The 19,963-nt window shown below is 44.8% G+C and overlaps 1 protein-coding gene across 1 annotated transcript in view; it reads left to right on the top strand.

The window, feature by feature from the left end:
• The window catches only part of LOC118378371 (CUB and sushi domain-containing protein 1-like), a 926,375-nt gene that overhangs the window by 515,429 nt on the left and 390,983 nt on the right, over positions 1-19,963 (top strand). Inside the window, 1 exon segment of the mRNA XM_052471760.1 lies at positions 14,821-14,947. Coding sequence (XP_052327720.1) covers positions 14,821-14,947 — 127 coding nt within the window.

The raw sequence follows: 19,963 nt of genomic DNA, 5'->3' as shown, positions 1-19,963 counted from the left end.
TGGTGGTCTGTCTCCTCAGCTACATAATACCAGGGTATATCTGGTGGTCTGTCTCCTCAGCTACATAATACCAGGGTATATCTGGTGGTCTGTCTCCTCAGCTACATAATACCAGGGTATATCTGGTGGTCTGTCTCCTCAGCTACATAATACCAGGGTATATCTGGTGGTCTGTCTCCTCAGCTACATAATACCAGGGTATATCTGGTGGTCTGTCTCCTCAGCTACATAATACCAGGGTATATCTGGTGGGCTGTCTCCTCAGCTACATAATACCAGGGTATATCTGGTGGTCTGTCTCCTCAGCTACATAATACCAGGGTATATCTGGTGGTCTGTCTCCTCAGCTACATAATACCAGGGTATATCTGGTGGTCTGTCTCCTCAGCTACATAATACCAGGGTATATCTGGTGGTCTGTCTCCTCAGCTACATAATACCAGGGTATATCTGGTGGTCTGTCTCCTCAGCTACATAATACCAGGGTATATCTGGTGGTCTGTCTCCTCAGCTACATAATACCAGGGTATATCTGGTGGTCTGTCTCCTCAGCTACATAATACCAGGGTATATCTGGTGGTCTGTCTCCTCAGCTACATAATACCAGGTATATCTGGTGGTCTGTCTCCTCAGCTACATAATACCAGGGTATATCTGGTGGTCTGTCTCCTCAGCTACATAATACCAGGGTATATCTGGTGGTCTGTCTCCTCAGCTACATAATACCAGGGTATATCTGGTGGTCTGTCTCCTCAGCTACATAATACCAGGGTATATCTGGTGGTCTGTCTCCTCAGCTACATAATACCAGGGTATATCTGGTGGTCTGTCTCCTCAGCTACATAATACCAGGGTATATCTGGTGGTCTGTCTCCTCAGCTACATAATACCAGGGTATATCTGGTGGTCTGTCTCCTCAGCTACATAATACCAGGGTATATCTGGTCTGTCTCCTCATGACTACATAATACCAGGGTATATCTGGTGGTCTGTCTCCTCATGACTACATAATACCAGGGTATATCTGGTGGTCTGTCTCCTCATGACTACATAATACCAGGGTATATCTGGTGGTCTGTCTCCTCATGACTACATAATACCAGGGTATATCTGGTGGTCTGTCTCCTCATGACTGCATAATACCAGGGTATATCTGGTGGTCTGTCTCCTCATGACTACATAATACCAGGGTATATCTGGTGGTCTGTCTCCTCATGACTACATAATACCAGGGTATATCTGGTGGTCTGTCTCCTCATGACTACATAATACCAGGGTATATCTGCTGGTCTGTCTCCTCATGACTACATAATACCAGGGTGGTCTGTCTCCTCATGACTACATAATACCAGGGTATATCTGGTGGTCTGTCTCCTCATGACTACATAATACCAGGGTATATCTGCTGGTCTGTCTCCTCATGACTACATAATACCAGGGTGGTCTGTCTCCTCATGACTACATAATACCAGGGTATATCTGGTGGTCTGTCTCCTCATGACTACATAATACCAGGGTATATCTGCTGGTCTGTCTCCTCATGACTACATAATACCAGGGTGGTCTGTCTCCTCATGACTACATAATACCAGGGTATATCTGGTGGTCTGTCTCCTCATGACTACATAATACCAGGGTATATCTGCTGGTCTGTCTCCTCATGACTACATAATACCAGGGTGGTCTGTCTCCTCATGACTACATAATACCAGGGTATATCTGGTGGTCTGTCTCCTCATGACTACATAATACCAGGGTATATCTGGTGGTCTGTCTCCTCATGGCTCAGCTACATAATACCATGGTATATCTGGTGGTCTGTCTCCATAATACCAGGGCATATCTGGTGGTCTGTCTCCTCATGGCTCAGCTGCATAATACCAGGGTATATCTGGTCTGTGTCCTCATGACTACATAATACCAGGGTATATCTGGTGGTCTGTCTCCTCATGGCTACATAATACCAGGGTATATCTGGTGGTCTGTCTCCTCATGACTACATAATACCAGGGTATATCTGGTGGTCTGTCTCCTCATGACTACATAATACCAGGGTATATCTGGTGGTCTGTCTCCTCAGCTACATAATACCAGGGTATATCTGGTGGTCTGTCTCCTCATGGCTACATAATACCAGGGTATATCTGGTGGTCTGTCTCCTCATGACTACATAATACCAGGGTATATCTGGTGGTCTGTCTCCTCATGACTACATAATACCAGGGTATATCTGGTCTGTCTCCTCATGACTACATAATACCAGGGTATATCTGGTCTGTCTCCTCATGACTACATAATACCAGGATATGTCTGTTGGTCTGTCTCCTCATGACTACATAATACCAGGGTATATCTGGTGGTCTGTCTCCTCATGGCTACATAATACCAGGGTATATCTGGTGGTCTGTCTCCTCATGGCTCAGCTACATAATACCAGGGTATATCTGGTGGTCTGTCTCCATAATACCAGGGCATATCTGGTGGTCTGTCTCCTCATGGCTCAGCTGCATAATACCAGGGTATATCTGGTCTGTGTCCTCATGACTACATAATACCAGGGTATATCTGGTGGTCTGTCTCCTCATGACTACATAATACCAGGGTATATCTGGTGGTCTGTCTCCTCATGGCTACATAATACCAGGGTATATCTGGTCTGTCTCCTCATGACTACATAATACCAGGGTATATCTGGTGGTCTGTCTCCTCATGACTGCATAATACCAGGGTATATCTGCTGGTCTGTTTCCTCATGACTGTGTCTGTGTGTCTGTGTGTCTCTGTGTGTCTGTGTGTCTCTGTGTGTCTCTGTGTGTCTCTGTGTGTCTGTGTGTCTCTGTGTGTCTCTGTGTCTCTGTGTGTCTCTGTGTGTCTCTGTGTCTCTGTGTGTCTCTCTGTGTCTCTGTGTGTCTCTGTGTCTCTGTGTGTCTCTGTGTGTCTCTGTGTGTCTGTGTGTCTCTGTGTCTCTGTGTCTCTGTGTCTCTGTGTGTCTCTGTGTGTCTGTGTGTCTCTGTGTGTCTGTGTGTCTCTGTGTGTCTGTGTGTCTCTGTGTGTCTGTGTGTCTCTGTGTGTCTCTGTGTCTCTGTGTGTCTCTGTGTCTCTGTCTCTGTGTCTCTGTGTGTCTCTGTGTGTCTCTGTGTGTCTCTGTGTGTCTCTCTGTGTCTCTGTGTGTCTGTGTGTCTCTGTATGTCTGTGTGTCTGTGTGTCTGTGTGTCTCTGTGTGTCTCTGTGTGTCTGTGTGTCTCTGTGTGTCTGTGTGTGTCTGTGTGTCTCTGTGTGTCTCTGTGTGTCTCTGTGTGTCTGTGTGTCTCTGTGTGTCTCTCTGTGTCTCTGTGTGTCTCTGTGTGTCTCTCTGTGTGTCTCTCTGTGTGTCTCTGTGTGTCTCTGTGTGTCTCTGTGTGTCTGTGTGTCTCTGTGTGTCTCTCTGTGTGTCTCTGTGTGTCTCTGTGTGTCTCTGTGTGTCTCTGTGTGTCTCTGTGTCTCTGTGTCTCTGTGTGTCTCTGTGTGTCTGTATGCGTCTGTGTGTCTCTGTGTGTCTGTGTGTCTCTGTGTGTCTGTGTGTGTCTGTATGTCTGTGTGTCTGTGTGTCTCTGTGTGTGTCTGTGTGTCTCTGTGTGTCTCTGTGTGTCTCTGTGTGTCTGTATGTCTGTGTGTCTGTGTGTCTCTGTGTGTGCGTGTGTTACAGGAATTAAATTGCTCTATGTTTTAATACCCAATTAAAATTTAACACTGTCAATTCATAAGGATTTGTAAGACCCTTATCCTATAATAATGGACAGATCCCAGTCTTAAAGTCAATCAGCAGAGTTTATTCAAGAGAGTACTGAATACGATACAGTTTACCACAGGTTATAAACTGAAAATGACGTCATTAGTTTCAGCACGAACCCGTGCCATCTCCGTTCGAGTACAAAGGCTGTATCTCAAGCCTTCCCACATCCGTCTCCCTACCAATTTAATATAATTTACGAGCCAAGGTCTTCTCGTGAAGATGAACATTCTAGCCAGTCTGAAGATATCGTTCATTCATTTCTACCAAGGAACAGACAGTCATTGTTCTAACTCTTGACCACATTCACACACATTATATTCATTACTGGGATCAAGAAAGAAAACTCATACATATACAGCAACATAATAGTATTCTGATTAGTACATATACACTAACATAATAGTATTCGGATTAGTACATATATAGTTACATAATAGTATTCTGATTAGTCAGTCCTGATTGAAATGTATACAAAATTAGTCATCATTGATAAAAAATCCCTTAACAGTGTGTCTGTGTGTCTCTGTGTGTCTCTGTGTGTGTTTCTGTGCGTGTCTCTGTGCGTGTCTGTGTGTGTCTCTGTGTGTCTTTGTGTCTTTCTCTTTGTGTCTATGTGTGTCTCTTTGTGTCTGTGTGGGTCTCTTTGTGTCTGTGTGTGTCTCTTTGTGTCTGTGTGTGTCTCTTTGTGTCTGTGTGTGTCTCTTTGTGTCTGTGTGTGTCTCTTTGTGTCTGTGTGTGTCTCTTTGTGTCTGTGTGTGTCTCTTTGTGTCTGTGTGTGTCTCTTTGTGTCTGTGTGTGTCTCTTTGTGTCTGTGTGTGTCTCTTTGTGTCTGTGTGTGTCTCTTTGTGTCTGTGTGTGTCTCTTTGTGTCTGTGTGTGTCTCTTTGTGTCTGTGGGTGTCTCTTTGTGTCTGTGTGTGTCTCTTTGAGTCTGTGTGTGTCTCTTTGTGTCTATGTGTGTGTCTCTTTGTGTCTGTGTGTGTCTCTTTGTGTCTGTGGGTGTCTCTTTGTGTCTGTGTGCGTCTCTGTGTGTCTGTGTGGGTGTGTGTCTGTTGGTTTGTCTCTCGTTGTCACTTCAGACCCGGCTTAGTGAGAGATACTGCGTGTGTGTGTGTGTGTGTGTGTGTGTGTGTGTGTGTGTGTGTGTGTGTGTGTGTGTGTGTGTGTGTGTGTGTGTGTGTGTGTGTGTGTGTGTGTGTGTGTGTGTGTGTGTGTGTGTGTGTGTGTGTGTGTGTGTGTGAAAAGGCTGTTCATGTATTATCGTGTTTAAACTCAGAGCTCTGAACGATTCACTGCTTATTGAGCCGTGAAACTAGACCCGTCACTTCAACTACCCCTTACATCCAAACAAACACACACACACACAGACACACGCACACACACACTCACATGCACATGCCCACGTGCACACTCACACGCACGCGCACACACCCCTGACCAACCTAACCTGACAACATGTGATTTGTGTCTTAAAACATGACAAGCCTGCCATTCCCCTTCATTTCCCAGCATACAACAGGATAAATGATAAACTACCCTTCATTTCCCAGCATACAACAGGATAAATGATAAACTACCCTTCATTTCCCAGCATACAACAGGATAAATGATAAACTACCCTTCATTTCCCAGCATACAACAGGATAAATGATAAACTACCCTTCATTTCGCAGCATACAACAGGATAAATTACCTAAATCCTAGCAGCAATATTACAGTTTTTTACAATCACTTTGTCACTAATTTCAGAACCTTGTGGTCATTTTTCAAAACTCCAGACACAAAACTCAAAACGGTCATCACTTGTAACACAGGCTGTCCAATGTTCAAAACATTGCATTGTGCATTCATATATTTAAAGAAACCTTGCAGTTGCAGAATCATTGGTTCAAATAAGTAATTTATCATGAAAAACCATAGGAACATTCATTTAGATCACTCACACACAAGATACAGATAGTTTCACTGTGTAGTTGTTCATACAATCATTAAATATAGTAGTACAAAATATGATATGTGTATCAATATGCTACTACACGTAAATACATCACTGTAAAAGGACGAGTAGAGAGAATACTACAGACACAGTGGAATCATTGAGCAAAATGACATTTGTTGATGAAAAACGATTAAATCACAACATAGGTTTCTTTGAATCATAGCAAAAATACAGTAAAACGTCACTGCAGTGTTCCTCACCTGGCTTACTGTAAAACATCACTGCAGTGTTCCTCACCTGGCTTACTGTAAAACATCACTGCAGTGTTCCTCACCTGGCTTACTGTAAAACATCACTGCAGTGTTCCTCACCTGGCTTACTGTAAAATATCACTGCAGTGTTCCTCACCTGGCTTACTGTAAAACATCACTGCAGTGTTCCTCACCTGGCTTACTGTAAAACATCACTGCAGTGTTCCTCACCTGGCTTACTGTAAAACATCACTGCAGTGTTCCTCACCTGGCTTACTGTAAAACATCACTGCAGTGTTCCTCACCTGGCTTACTGTAAAACATCACTGCAGTGTTCCTCACCTGGCTTACTGTAAAACATCACTGCAGTGTTCCTCACCTGGCTTACTGTAAAACATCACTGCAGTGTTCCTCACCTGGCTTACTGTAAAACATCACTGCAGTGTTCCTCACCTGGCTTACTGTAAAACATCACTGCAGTATTTCCTCACCTGGCTTACTGTAAAACATCACTGCATGGTGTTCCTCACCTGGCTTACTGTAAAATATCACTGCAGTGTTGCCTCACCTGGCTTACTGTAAAACATCACTGCAGTGTTCCTCACCTGGGTTACTGTAAAACATCACTGCAGTGTTCCTCACCTGGCATTTACTGTAAAACATCACTGCAGTGTTCCTCACCTGGCTTACTGTAAAACATCACTGCATGTGTTCCTCACCCATCTTACTGTAAAACATCACTGCAGTGTTCCTCACCTGGCTTACTGTAAAATATCACTGCAGTGTTCCTCACCTGGCTTACTGTAAAACATCACTGCAGTGTTCCTCACCTGGCTTACTGTAAAACATCACTGCAGTGTGCCTCACCTGGCTTACTGTAAAACATCACTGCAGTGTTCCTCACCTGGCTTACTGTAAAACATCACTGCAGTGTCCACTATACAGCTCCACTATACAGCTCCATGTTATCACTATGTTGTTATAGGTGGATACCACTCAGTCCACTATACAGCTCCACTATACAGCTCCATGTTATCACTATGTTGTTGTAGGTAGATACCACTCAGTCCACTATACAGCTCCATGTTATCACTATGTTGTTACAGTCAGGTGGATACCACTCAGTCCACTATACAGCTCCACTATGACAGCTCCATGTTATCACTATGTTGTTATAGGTGGATACCACTCAGTCCACTATACAGCTCCATGTTATCACGCTATGTTGTTGTAGGTGGATACCACACCAGTTCACTATACAGCTCCACTATACAGCTCCATGTTATCACTATGTTGTTATAGGTGGATACCACTCAGTCCACTATACCACAGCTCCACTATACAGCTCCATGTTATCTCTATGTTGTTATAGGTGGATACCACTACAGCTCCAGTTCACTATGTTGTTTAGGTGATACCAGCTCCACTATACAGCTCCATGTTATCACTATGTTGTTATAGGTGGATACCACTCAGTCCACTATACAGCTCCATGTTATCACTATGTTGTTGTAGGTGGATACCACTCAGTCCACTATACAGCTCCATGTTATCACTATGTTGTTATAGGTGGATACCACTCAGTCCACTATACAGCTCCACTATACAGCTCCATGTTATCACTATGTTGTTGTAGGTGGATACCACTCAGTCCACTATACAGCTCCACTATACAGCTCCATGTTATCACTATGTTGTTATAGGTGGATACCACTCAGTCCACTATACAGCTCCATGTTATCTCTATGTTGTTGTAGGTGGATACCACTCAGTTCACTATACAGCTCCACTATACAGCTCCATGTTATCACTATGTTGTTATAGGTGGATACCACTCAGTTCCACTATACAGCTCCACTATACAGCTCCATGTTATCACTATGTTGTTATAGGTGGATACCACTATGTTGTTGTAGGTGGATCACCACTATACAGCTCCACTATACAGCTCCATGTTATCACTATGTTGTTATAGGTGGATACCACTCAGTCCACTATACAGCTCCATGTTATCACTATGTTGTTGTAGGTGGATACCACTCAGTCCACTATACAGCTACATGTTATCACTATGTTGTTATAGGTGGATACCACTCAGTCCACTATACAGCTCCACTATACAGCTCCATGTTATCTCTATGTTGTTGTAGGTGGATACCACTCAGTCCACTATACAGCTCCATGTTATCACTATGTTGTTGTAGGTGGATACCACTCACTCCACTATACAGCTCCACTATACAGCTCCATGTTATCATGTTATCACTATGTTGTTGTAGGTGGATACCACTATACAGCTCCACTATACAGCTCCATGTTATCACTATGTTGTTATAGGTGGATACCACTCAGTCCACTATACAGCTACCACTATACAGCTCCATGTTATCACTATGTTGTTGTAGGTGGATACCACTCAGTCCACTATACAGCTCCTATACAGCTCCATGTTATCACTATGTTGTTATAGGTGGATACCACTCAGTCCACTATACAGCTCCACTATACAGCTCCATGTTATCACTATGTTGTTATAGGTGGATACCACTCAGTCCACTATACAGCTCCATGTTATCACTATGTTGTTGTAGGTGGCAGCTCCACTATACAGCTCCATGTTATCACTATGTTGTTATAGGTGGATACCACTCAGTTCACTATACAGCTCCACTATACAGCTCCATGTTATCACTATGTTGTTATAGGTGGATACCACTCAGTTCACTATACAGCTCCACTATACAGCTCCATGTTATCACTATGTTGTTATAGGTGGATACCACTCAGTCCACTATACAGCTCCATGTTATCACTATGTTGTTATAGGTGGATACCACTCAGTCCACTATACAGCTCCACTATACAGCTCCATGTTATCACTATGTTGTTATAGGTGGATACCACTCAGTCCACTATACAGCTCCACTATACAGCTCCATGTTATCACTATGTTGTTATAGGTGGATACCACTCAGTCCACTATACAGCTCCACTATACAGCTCCATGTTATCACTATGTTGTTGTAGGTGGATACCACTCAGTTCACTATACAGCTCCACTATACAGCTCCATGTTATCACTATGTTGTTGTAGGTGGATACCACTCAGTCCACTATACAGCTCCACTATACAGCTCCATGTTATCACTATGTTGTTGTAGGTGGATACCACTCAGTCCACTATACAGCTCCACTATACAGCTCCATGTTATCACTATGTTGTTGTAGGTGGATACCACTCAGTCCACTATACAGCTCCACTATACAGCTCCATGTTATCACTATGTTGTTATAGGTGGATACCACAGTCCACTATACAGTCCACTATACAGCTCCATGTTATCACTATGTTGTTATAGGTGGAGTGGATACCACTCAGTTCACTATACAGCTCCACTATACAGCTCCATGTTATCACTATGTTGTTGTAGGTGGATACCACTCAGTTCACTATACAGCTCCACTATACAGCTCCATGTTATCACTATGTTGTTGTAGGTGGATACCACTCAGTCCACTATACAGCTCCACTATACAGCTCCATGTTATCACTAGGTGATTGTCCACTATGTATGTTGTTGTAGGTGGTGGATACCACTCAGTCCACTATACAGCTCCATGTTATCACTATGTTGTTGTAGGTGGATACCACTCAGTCCACTATACAGCTCCACTATACAGCTCCATGTTATCACTATGTTGTTATAGGTGGATACCACTCACCACTATACAGCTCCACTATACAGCTCCATGTTATCACTATGTTGTTATAGGTGGATACCACTCAGTCCACTATACAGCTCCACTATACAGCTCCATGTTATCACTATGTTGTTATAGGTAGATACCACTCAGTCCACTATACAGCTCCATGTTATCACTATGTTGTTATAGGTGGATACCACTCAGTCCACTATCAGCTCCATGTTATCATACAGCTCCACTATACAGCTCCATGTTATCACTATGTTGTTGTAGGTGGATACCACTCAGTCCACTATACAGCTCCATGTTATCACAGCTCCACTATACAGCTCCATGTTATCACTATGTTGTTGTAGGTGGATAGTCCACTCAGTCCACTATACAGCTCCATGTTATCACTATGTTGTTGTAGGTGGATACCACCACTATACAGCTCCACTATACAGCTCCATGTTATCACTATGTTGTTATAGGTGGATACCACTCAGTCCACTATACAGCTCCACTATACAGCTCCATGTTATCACTATGTTGTTGTAGGTGGATACCACTACAGCTCCACTATACAGCTCCATGTTATCACTATGTTGTTGTAGGTGGATACCACTCAGTCCACCACTATACAGATACCACTCAGTCCACTATACAGCTCCATGTTATCACTATGTTGTTGTAGGTGGATACCACTCAGTTCACTATACAGCTCCACTATACAGCTCCATGTTATCACTATGTTGTTATAGGTGGATACCACTCAGTCCACTATACAGCTCCATGTTATCACTATGTTGTTGTAGGTGGATACCACTCAGTCCACTATCCCATGTTATCACTATGTTGTTATAGGTGGATACCACTCAGTCCACTATACAGCTCCAGCTCCATGTTATCACTATGTTGTTATAGGTGGATACCACTCAGTCCACTATACAGCTCCACTATACAGCTCCATGTTATCACTATGTTGTTATAGGTGGATACCACTCCAGTTATCCACTATACAGCTCCACTATACAGCTCCATGTTATCACTATGTTGTTATAGGTGGATACCACTCAGTCCACTATACAGCTCCACTATACAGCTCCATGTTATCACTATGTTGTTGTAGGTAGATACCACTCAGTCCACTATACAGCTCCACTATACAGCTCCATGTTATCTCTATGTTGTTGTAGGTGGATACCACTCAGTCCACTATACAGCTCCATGTTATCACTATGTTGTTATAGGTAGATACCACTCAGTTCACTATACAGCTCCACTATACAGCTCCATGTTATCACTATGTTGTTATAGGTGGATACCACTCAGTCCACTATACAGCTCCATGTTATCACTATGTTGTTATAGGTGGATACCACTCAGTTCACTATACAGCTCCACTATACAGCTCCATGTTATCACTATGTTGTTGTAGGTGGATACCACTCAGTCCACTATACAGCTCCATGTTATCACTATGTTGTTGTAGGTGGATACCACTCAGTCCACTATACAGCTCCATGTTATCACTATGTTGTTATAGGTGGATACCACTCAGTCCACTATACAGCTCCACTATACAGCTCCATGTTATCACTATGTTGTTGTAGGTGGATACCACTCAGTCCACTATACAGCTCCATGTTATCACTATGTTGTTGTAGGTAGATACCACTCAGTCCACTATACAGCTCCACTATACAGCTCCATGTTATCACTATGTTATTATAGGTGGATACCACTCAGTCCACTATACAGCTCCATGTTATCACTATGTTGTTGTAGGTGGATACCACTCAGTCCACTATATACTCGTACCACAATGTGAAATAATTCATCAGTACGAGTTGGCAGTATTGGAAAAACAATTGCAAGGGCCTGAATACATATGCACTCACCGGGCCACTTTATTAGGTACACATGCGTGTTAATGCAAAAGCCTTCTTCAAATAGCGAATCATGTGGCTGCCTGCAACTCAATATATAGAATAGAGAGCTTTAGTTGTTGTTCGACCAAACATTAGAACAGGCAAGATGCGTAATCTAATCAACTTTGACCGTGGTATGATTGTTGTGGGCAAAAAACACCTTGTTAATGAGAGAGGTCAGAGGAGAATGTCCAGACTCATTCAAGATAACAGAAATTCAAAAAAAATAAACAGCCATTTAAAACAGTGGTGTGCAGGCATCTCTTAACGTACAACATTGTGAATAATTCAGGCTGTTGTGGAGGCAAAAGGGAGTCCTAGCCAGTACTAGATAGGTGTACCTAATAAAGTGGCCGGTGAGTGTACAGTAATGTCAAATCTGAAAACACAGTCTGGAAAAGTGGTACATGGGACCATAGAAAACAGTGTCGGATAAAGAATGATGATGAAATATTACATCCATAGATAATGTAGTCCAATTGGTTCATGGTCCACGGTAATTGGTGTCAATGGATCTCATTATCCTGAAACATTCACGATCTAAACATGGAATATTGTCAGTTTCCATAAAACTATACATTAAGAGTAACCAAATCAAATCAAATTGTATTTATATAGCCCTTCGTACATCAGCTGATATCTCAAAGTGCTGTACAGAAACCCAGCCTGAAACCCCAAACAGCAAGCAATGCAGGTGCAGAAGCACGGTGGCTAGGAAAAACTCCATAGAAAGGACAAAACCTAGGAAGAAACCTAGAGAGGAACCAGGCTATGAGGGGTGGCCAGTCCTCTTCTGGCTGGGCCGGGTGGTGACAGAACATGGCCAAGATGTTCAAATGTTCATAAATGACCAGCATGGTCAAATAATAATAATCACAGGCAGAACAGTTGAAACTGGAGCAACAGCATGGTCAGGTGGACTGGGGACAGCAAGGAGTCATCATGTCAGGTTGTCCTGAGGCATGGTCCTAGGGCTCAGGTCCTCCGAGAGAGAGAAAGAAAGAGAGAAAGAGAGAATTAGAGAGAGCATACTTAAATTCACACAGGACACCGGATGGGACAGGAGAAGTACTCCAGATATAACAAACTGACCCTAGCCCCCCGGCACATAAACTGCTGCAGCATAAATACTGGAGGCTGAGACAGGAGGGGTCAGGAGACACTGTGGCCCCATCCGATGACACCCCCGGACAGGGCCAAACAGGAAAGATATAACCCCACCGACTTTGCTAAAGCACAGCCCCCACACCACTAGAGGGATATCTTCAACCACCAACTTACCATCCTGAGACCATCCTGAGAGAAGGCCGAGTATGGCCCACAAAGATCTCCGCCACGGCACAATCCAAGGGGGCTTACATGAAAGAGCCACAGTAAGCCAGTGACTCAGCCCCTGTAATAGGGTTAGAGGCAGAGAATCCCAGTGGAAAGAGAGGAACCGGCCAGGCAGAGACAGCAAGGGCGGTTCGTTGCTCCAGAGCCTTTCCGTTCACCTTCCGTTCACCTTAGTATATTCCCACTCCTGGGCCAGACTACACTCAATCATATGACCCACTGAAGAGATGAGTCTTCAGTAAAGACTTAAAGGTTGAGACCGAGTTTGCGTCTCTCACATGGGTAGGCAGACCGTTCCATAAAAATTGAGCTCTATAGGAGAAAGCCCTGCCTCCAGCTGTTTGCTTAGAAATTCTAGGGACAATTAGGAGGCCTGCGTCTTGTGACCGTAGCGTACGTGTAGGTATGTACTGCAGGACCAAATCAGAGAGGTAGGTAGGAGCAAGCCCACGTAATGCTTTGTAGGTTAGCAGTAAAACCTTAAAATCAGCCCTTGCTTTGACAGGAAGCCAGTGTAGGGAGGCTAGCACTGGAGTAATATGATCAAATTTTTTGGTTCTAGTCAGGATTCTAGCAGCCGTATTTAGCACTAACTAAAGTTTATTTAGTACTTTATCCGGGTAGCCGGAAAGTAGAGCATTGCAGTAATCTAACCTAGAAGTGACAAAAGCATGGATTAATTTTTCTGCATCATTTTTATATATATATATATACACACACACACACACAGTGGGGAGATCAAGTATTTGATACACTGCCGATTTTGCAGGTTTTCCTACTTACAAAGCATGTAGAGGTCTGTAATGTTTATCATAGGTACACTTCCACTGTGAGAGACGGAATCTAAAACAAAAATCCAGAAAATCACATTGTATGGATTTTTAAGTAATTAATTAGCATTTTATTGCCATGACATAAGTATTTCTCTACTAAACTAGCTCACTGCTGGACAGGTTATCTAATTAAAATGTGAAATATATGTGTAACTAACCCAAGAATCTGCATATATTTACAGTGGGAACAAATTAAGCAAAGTAAGCGTAGTGGACAGAACAAGGAAGTGGGCAAAGCCAAGCACTAGCTAGCGAGATCCTATTGGCTCGTTGTAGCCCTTATTTAAATTAAGCAAAGTAAGCGTAGTGGACAGAACAAGGAAGTGGGCAAAGCCAAGCACTAGCTAGCGAGATCCTATTGGCTCGTTGTAGCCCTTATTTGCATATTTCCAGTCAGGAAGTGTGCGTCTGAACAAACTCAATTCACCCTTGCACTCCTTCTGAACATGGCAATATTTAAAAACTTTAGAAAATCGTCAAGTCTATAAAACTTAGTGCACTATTTTCATAACATATTCTAGGTTTGGGAAAGAGAAACTTTTAATGAGATCCGATGTTTCATGGATGGGGGAAAATGTGCATAATCTCAGCCCACTTTCACCTAGTTCAATCCTCCTCCTCCTCCTCCTCTGACTACCCGCGACTAGACATCATCTCACTGCCACTGGTTGGTTTTCCATCTGTTGCCTCATGAAATCAGCCAAAACAAGACCAATAAGTAAACGCACACAGTCCTATTGAATATGCAATGACCCAACTGTCTCTTCACTCGCCCTCAAAATTTATAACATGAAATGGAAGAATCATGCAATAACATTAATTTATTTAATTTTTCTTAAAGTCTAAAAATAAATAAGCTTTTAACTTAAAAGTAGCACTTGAATTCACGGTAGTATAATAAAATAATATCACTAACTTATTTCCTTCCCTCTGCGCTTTCTCTTTCTCTTTCTCTTTCTCTTTGTCTTTTCTCTTTCTCTTTCTCTTTCTCTTTCTCTTTCCCTTTCTCTTTCTCTCTCTCTCTCTCTCTCTCTCTCTCTCTCTCTCTCTCTCTCTCTCTCTCTTTCTCTCTAGCGGAGTGTGGGGGAACCATCAAGGATGAGCCAACAGGTCGTATATTGTCTCCAGGTTACCCAGCTCCATATGAACATAACCTGCACTGTGTCTGGAGCATCGAAGCGGCCCCAGGAAGCACTATAGGGTCAGTACATTACCTCCTCCTCCTCCTCTATAGGGTCAGTACATTACCTCCTCCTCCTCCTCCTCCTCCTTCTCCTCCTCCTCTATGGGGTCAGCACATTACCTCCTCCTCCTCCTCCTCCTCTATAGGGTCAGTACATTACCTCCTCCTCCTCCTCCTCCTCCTCCTTCTCCTCCTCCTCTATGGGGTCAGTACATTACCTCCTCCTCCTCCTCCTCCTCTATGGGGTCAGTACATTACCTCCTCCTCCTCCTTCTCCTTCTCCTCTATGGGGTCAGTACATTACCCCCTCCTCCTCCTCCTCCTCTATGGGGTCAGTACATTACCTCCTCCTCCTCCTCCTCCTCTATGGGGTCAGTACATTACCTCCTCCTCCTCCTTCTCCTCCTCCTCTATAGGGTCAGTACATTACCTCCTCCTCCTCCTCCTCCTTCTCCTCCTCCTCTATGGGGTCAGTACATTACCTCCTCCTCCTCCTCCTCCTCCTCCTCCTCCTCCTCCTCTATGGGGTCAGTACATTAACTCCTCCTCCTCCTCCTCTTCCTCCATGGGGTCAGTACATTACCTCCTCCTCCTCCTCTTCCTCCATGGGGTCAGTACATTACCTCCTCCTCCTCCTCCTCCTCCTCCTCCTCCTCCTCTATAGGGTCAGTACATTACCTCCTCCTCCTCCTCCTCCTCCTCTTCCTCCTCTTCCTCCATGGGGTCAGTACATTAACTCAGTTCCCCTCATCCTCCTCTTCCTCCATGGGGTCAGTACATCAACTCAGTTCCCCTCCTCCTCCTCCTCCTCCTCCTCCTCCTCCTCCTCCTCCTCCTCCTCCTCCTCCTCCTCCTCCTCTTCCTCCATGGGGTCAGTACATTAACTCAGTTCCCCTCCTCCTACTCCTCTTCCTCCATGGGGTCAGTACATTAACTCAGTTCCCCTCCTCCTACTCCTCTTCCTCCATGGGGTCAGTACATTAACTCAGTTCCCCTCCTACTCCTCTTCCTCTATAGGGTCAGTACATTAACTCAGTTCCCCTCCTCCTCTTCCTCCATGGGGTCTGTACATTAACTCAGTTCCCCTCCTCCTCCTCTTCCTCCATGGGGTCAGTACATTAACTCAGTTCCCCTCCTCCTCCTCTTCCTCCATGGGGTCAGTACATTAACTCAGTTCCCCTCCCACTCCTCTTCCTCCATGGGGTCAGTACATTAACTCAGTTCCCCTCCTACTCCTCTTCCTCTATAGGGTCAGTACATTAACTCAGTTCCCCTCCTCCTCTTCCTCCATGGGGTCTGTACATTAACTCAGTTCCCCTCCTCCTCCTCTTCCTCTTCCTCCATGGGGTCAGTACATTAACTCAGTTCCCCTCCTCCTCCATGGGGTCAGTACATTAACTCAGTTCCCCTCCTCCTCCTCCTCCTCCTCCTCCTCCTCCCTCCTCCTCTTCCTCCATGGGGTCAGTACATTAACTCAGTTCCCCTCCTCCTCCATGGGGTCAGTACATTAACTCAGTTCCCCTCCCCTCCTCTTCCTCCATGGGGTCAGTACATTAACTCAGTTCCCCTCCTCCTCCATGGGGTCAGTACATTAACTCAGTTCCCCTCCTCCTCCATGGGGTCAGTACATTAACTCACTTCCCCCCCTCCTCCTCCTCCTCCTCCTCCCCCTCCTCTTCCTCCATGGGGTCAGTACATTAACTCAGTTCCCCTCCTCCTCTTCTTCCTCCATGGGGTCAGTACATTAACTCAGTTCCCCTCCTCCTCTTCTTCCTCCATGGGGTCAGTACATTAACTCAGTTCCCCTCCTCCTCTTCTTCCTCCATGGGGTCTGTACATTAACTCAGTTCCCCTTCTCCTCCTCCTCCTCCTCCTCCTCCTCCTCCTCCTCCTCTTCCTCCACGGGGTCAGTACATTAACGTCATCGGTAATGGGTGTCTTAGTTAATGAGTGGACAGGCGTCCTCGGTAATGGGTGTTCGTTTGACCGGCGTAATTTGGTGTGAAATCTGGTCGCCGCAGAGAGGGCCTGTAATTGGGTCAGACACTTTAAATCGGGCTGTTTATCAGACACCTCACCCCCTCTCTCACCTCTTCCTCCCCTTCTCTCACCCCCTCTCTCACCTCTTTCTCCCCTCCTCTCACCCCCTCACCACATTCTCTCCTTCTCTCACCGCCTCTCTCCTTTCCTCGTGTCCTTCACAAGCAGGTCTCAGGTCCTGACAATTTTGAGGCTTTATTTTTAGTATAATATTTGATCTGCCATCATTGATAAAAAAAATAAGAAGGTTGTGTGTGTCGGTGTGTGTCGGGGTGTGTATGTGTGTGTGTCGGTGTGTGTGTGTTAATAGGATTTGTAGACTAACTGGTCACTCATCCTAGTGTGATTCATATCTGGTGACTCAGCCTAGTGTGACTCATATCTGGTGACTCAGCCTAGTGTGATTCACATCTGGTGACTCAGCCTAGTGTGATTCACATCTGGTGACTCATCCTAGTGTGATTCATATCTGGTGACTCAGCCTCGTATGATTCACATCTGGTCACTCAGCCTAGAGTGATTCACATCTGGTGACTCAGCCTAGTGTGATTCACATCTGGTGACTCAGCCTAGTGTGATTCATATCTGGTCACTCAGCCTAGTGTGATTCATATCTGGTCACTCAGCCTAGTGTGATTTATATTTGGTGACTCAGCCTAGTTTGATTCATATCTGGTGACTCAGCCTAGTGTGATTCATATCTGGTGACTCAGCCTAGTGTGATTCATATCTGATCACTCAGCCTAGTGTGATTCACATCTGGTCACTCAGCCTAGTGTGATTCATATCTGGTCACTCAGCCTAGTGTGATTCATATCTGATCACTCAGCCTAGTGTGATTCACATCTGGTGACTCAGCCTAGTGTGATTCATATCTGGTGACTCAGCCTAGTGTGATTCATATCTGATCACTCAGCCTAGTGTGATTCACATCTGATCACTCAGCCTAGTGTGATTCATATCTGGTCACTCAGCCTAGTGTGATTCATATCTGGTCACTCAGCCTAGTGTGATTTATATTTGGTGACTCAGCCTAGTGTGATTCATATCTGGTGACTCAGCCTAGTGTGATTCATATCTGGTGACTCAGCCTAGTGTGATTCATATCTGGTCACTCAGCCTAGTGTGATTTACATCTGATCACTCAGCCTAGTGTGATTCACATCTGGTGACTCAGCCTAGTGTGATTCATATCTGGTGACTCAGCCTAGTGTGATTCATATCTGGTCACTCAGCCTAGTGTGATTCACATCTGGTCACTCAGCCTAGTGTGATTCACATCTGGTCACTCAGCCTAGTGTGATTCACATCTGGTGACTCAGCCTAGTGTGATTCATATCTGGTGACTCAGCCTAGTGTGATTCACATCTGGTGACTCATCCTAGTGTGATTCATATCTGGTGACTCAGCCTAGTGTGATTCATATCTGGTCCTCCTCCTCCTCCTCCTCCTCCTCTATAGGCCAGCCTAGTGTGATTCACATCTGATCACTCATCCTAGTGTGATTCACATCTGGATTTGTAGACGAACTGGTCACTCATCCTAGTGTGATTCATATCTGGTCACTCAGCCTCGTATGATTCACATCTGGTGACTCAGCCTAGTGTGATTCACATCTGGTGACTCAGCCTAGTGTGATTCACATCTGGTGACTCAGCCTAGTGCGATTCACATCTGGTGACTCAGCCTAGTGCGATTCACATCTGGTGACTCAGCCTAGTGTGATTCATATCTGGTCACTCAGCCTAGTGTGATTCATATCTGGTGACTCAGCCTAGTGTGATTCATATCTGGTCACTCAGCCTAGTGTGATTCACATCTGGTGACTCAGCCTAGTGTGATTCACATCTGGTGACTCAGCCTAGTGTGATTCACATCTGGTGACTCAGCCTAGTGTGATTCACATCTGGTGACTCAGCCTAGTGTGATTCATATCTGGTGACTCAGCCGAGTGTGATTCATATCTGGTGACTCAGCCTAGTGTGATTCACATCTGGTGACTCAGCCTAGTGTGATTCACATCTGGTGACTCAGCCTAGTGTGATTCACATCTGGTGACTCAGCCTAGTGCGATTCACATCTGGATTTGTAGCCGAACTGGTCACTCAGCCTAGAGTGATTCACATCTGGTGACTCAGCCTAGTGTGATTCACATCTGGTGACTCAGCCTCGTGTGATTCATATCTGGTGACTCAGCCTAGTGTGATTCACATCTGGTGACTCAGCCTAGTGTGATTCACATCTGGTGACTCAGCCTCGTGTGATTCACATCTGGTGACTCAGCCTAGTGTGATTCACATCTGGTGACTCAGCCTAGTGTGATTCATATCTGGTGACTCAGCCTAGTGTGATTCACATCTGGTGACTCAGCCTAGTGTGATTCACATCTGGTGACTCAGCCTAGTGTGATTCACATCTGGTGACTCAGCCTAGTGTGATTCATATCTGGTGACTCAGCCTAGTGTGATTCACATCTGGTGACTCAGCCTAGTGTGATTCACATCTGGTGACTCAGCCTAGTGCGATTCACATCTGGATTTGTAGCCGAACTGGTCACTCAGCCTAGAGTGATTCACATCTGGTGACTCAGCCTAGTGTGATTCACATATGGTGACTCAGCCTGATTCACATCTGGTGACTCAGCCTAGTGTGATTCACATCTGTTGACTCAGCCTAGTGTGATTCACATCTGGTCACTCAGCCTCGTGTGATTCACATCTGGTGACTCAGCCTAGTGTGATTCACATCTGGTGACTCAGCCTAGTGTGATTCATATCTGGTGACTCAGCCTAGTGTGATTCACATCTGATCACTCATCCTAGTGTGATTCACATCTGGATTTGTAGACGAACTGGTCACTCAGCCTAGAGTGTGATTCACATCTGGTGACTCAGCCTAGTGTAATTCACATATGGTGACTCAGCCTAGTGTGATTCACATCTGGTCACTCAGCCTAGTGTGATTCATATCTGGTCACTCAGCCTAGTGTGATTC

The sequence above is a fragment of the Oncorhynchus keta genome, chromosome 19, assembly GCF_023373465.1.
Source record: "Oncorhynchus keta strain PuntledgeMale-10-30-2019 chromosome 19, Oket_V2, whole genome shotgun sequence".
Taxonomy (NCBI): domain Eukaryota; kingdom Metazoa; phylum Chordata; class Actinopteri; order Salmoniformes; family Salmonidae; genus Oncorhynchus; species Oncorhynchus keta.
The sequence above is the reverse complement of the archived record's forward strand: the minus strand, read 5'-3'. Positions and strand labels throughout refer to the sequence as shown.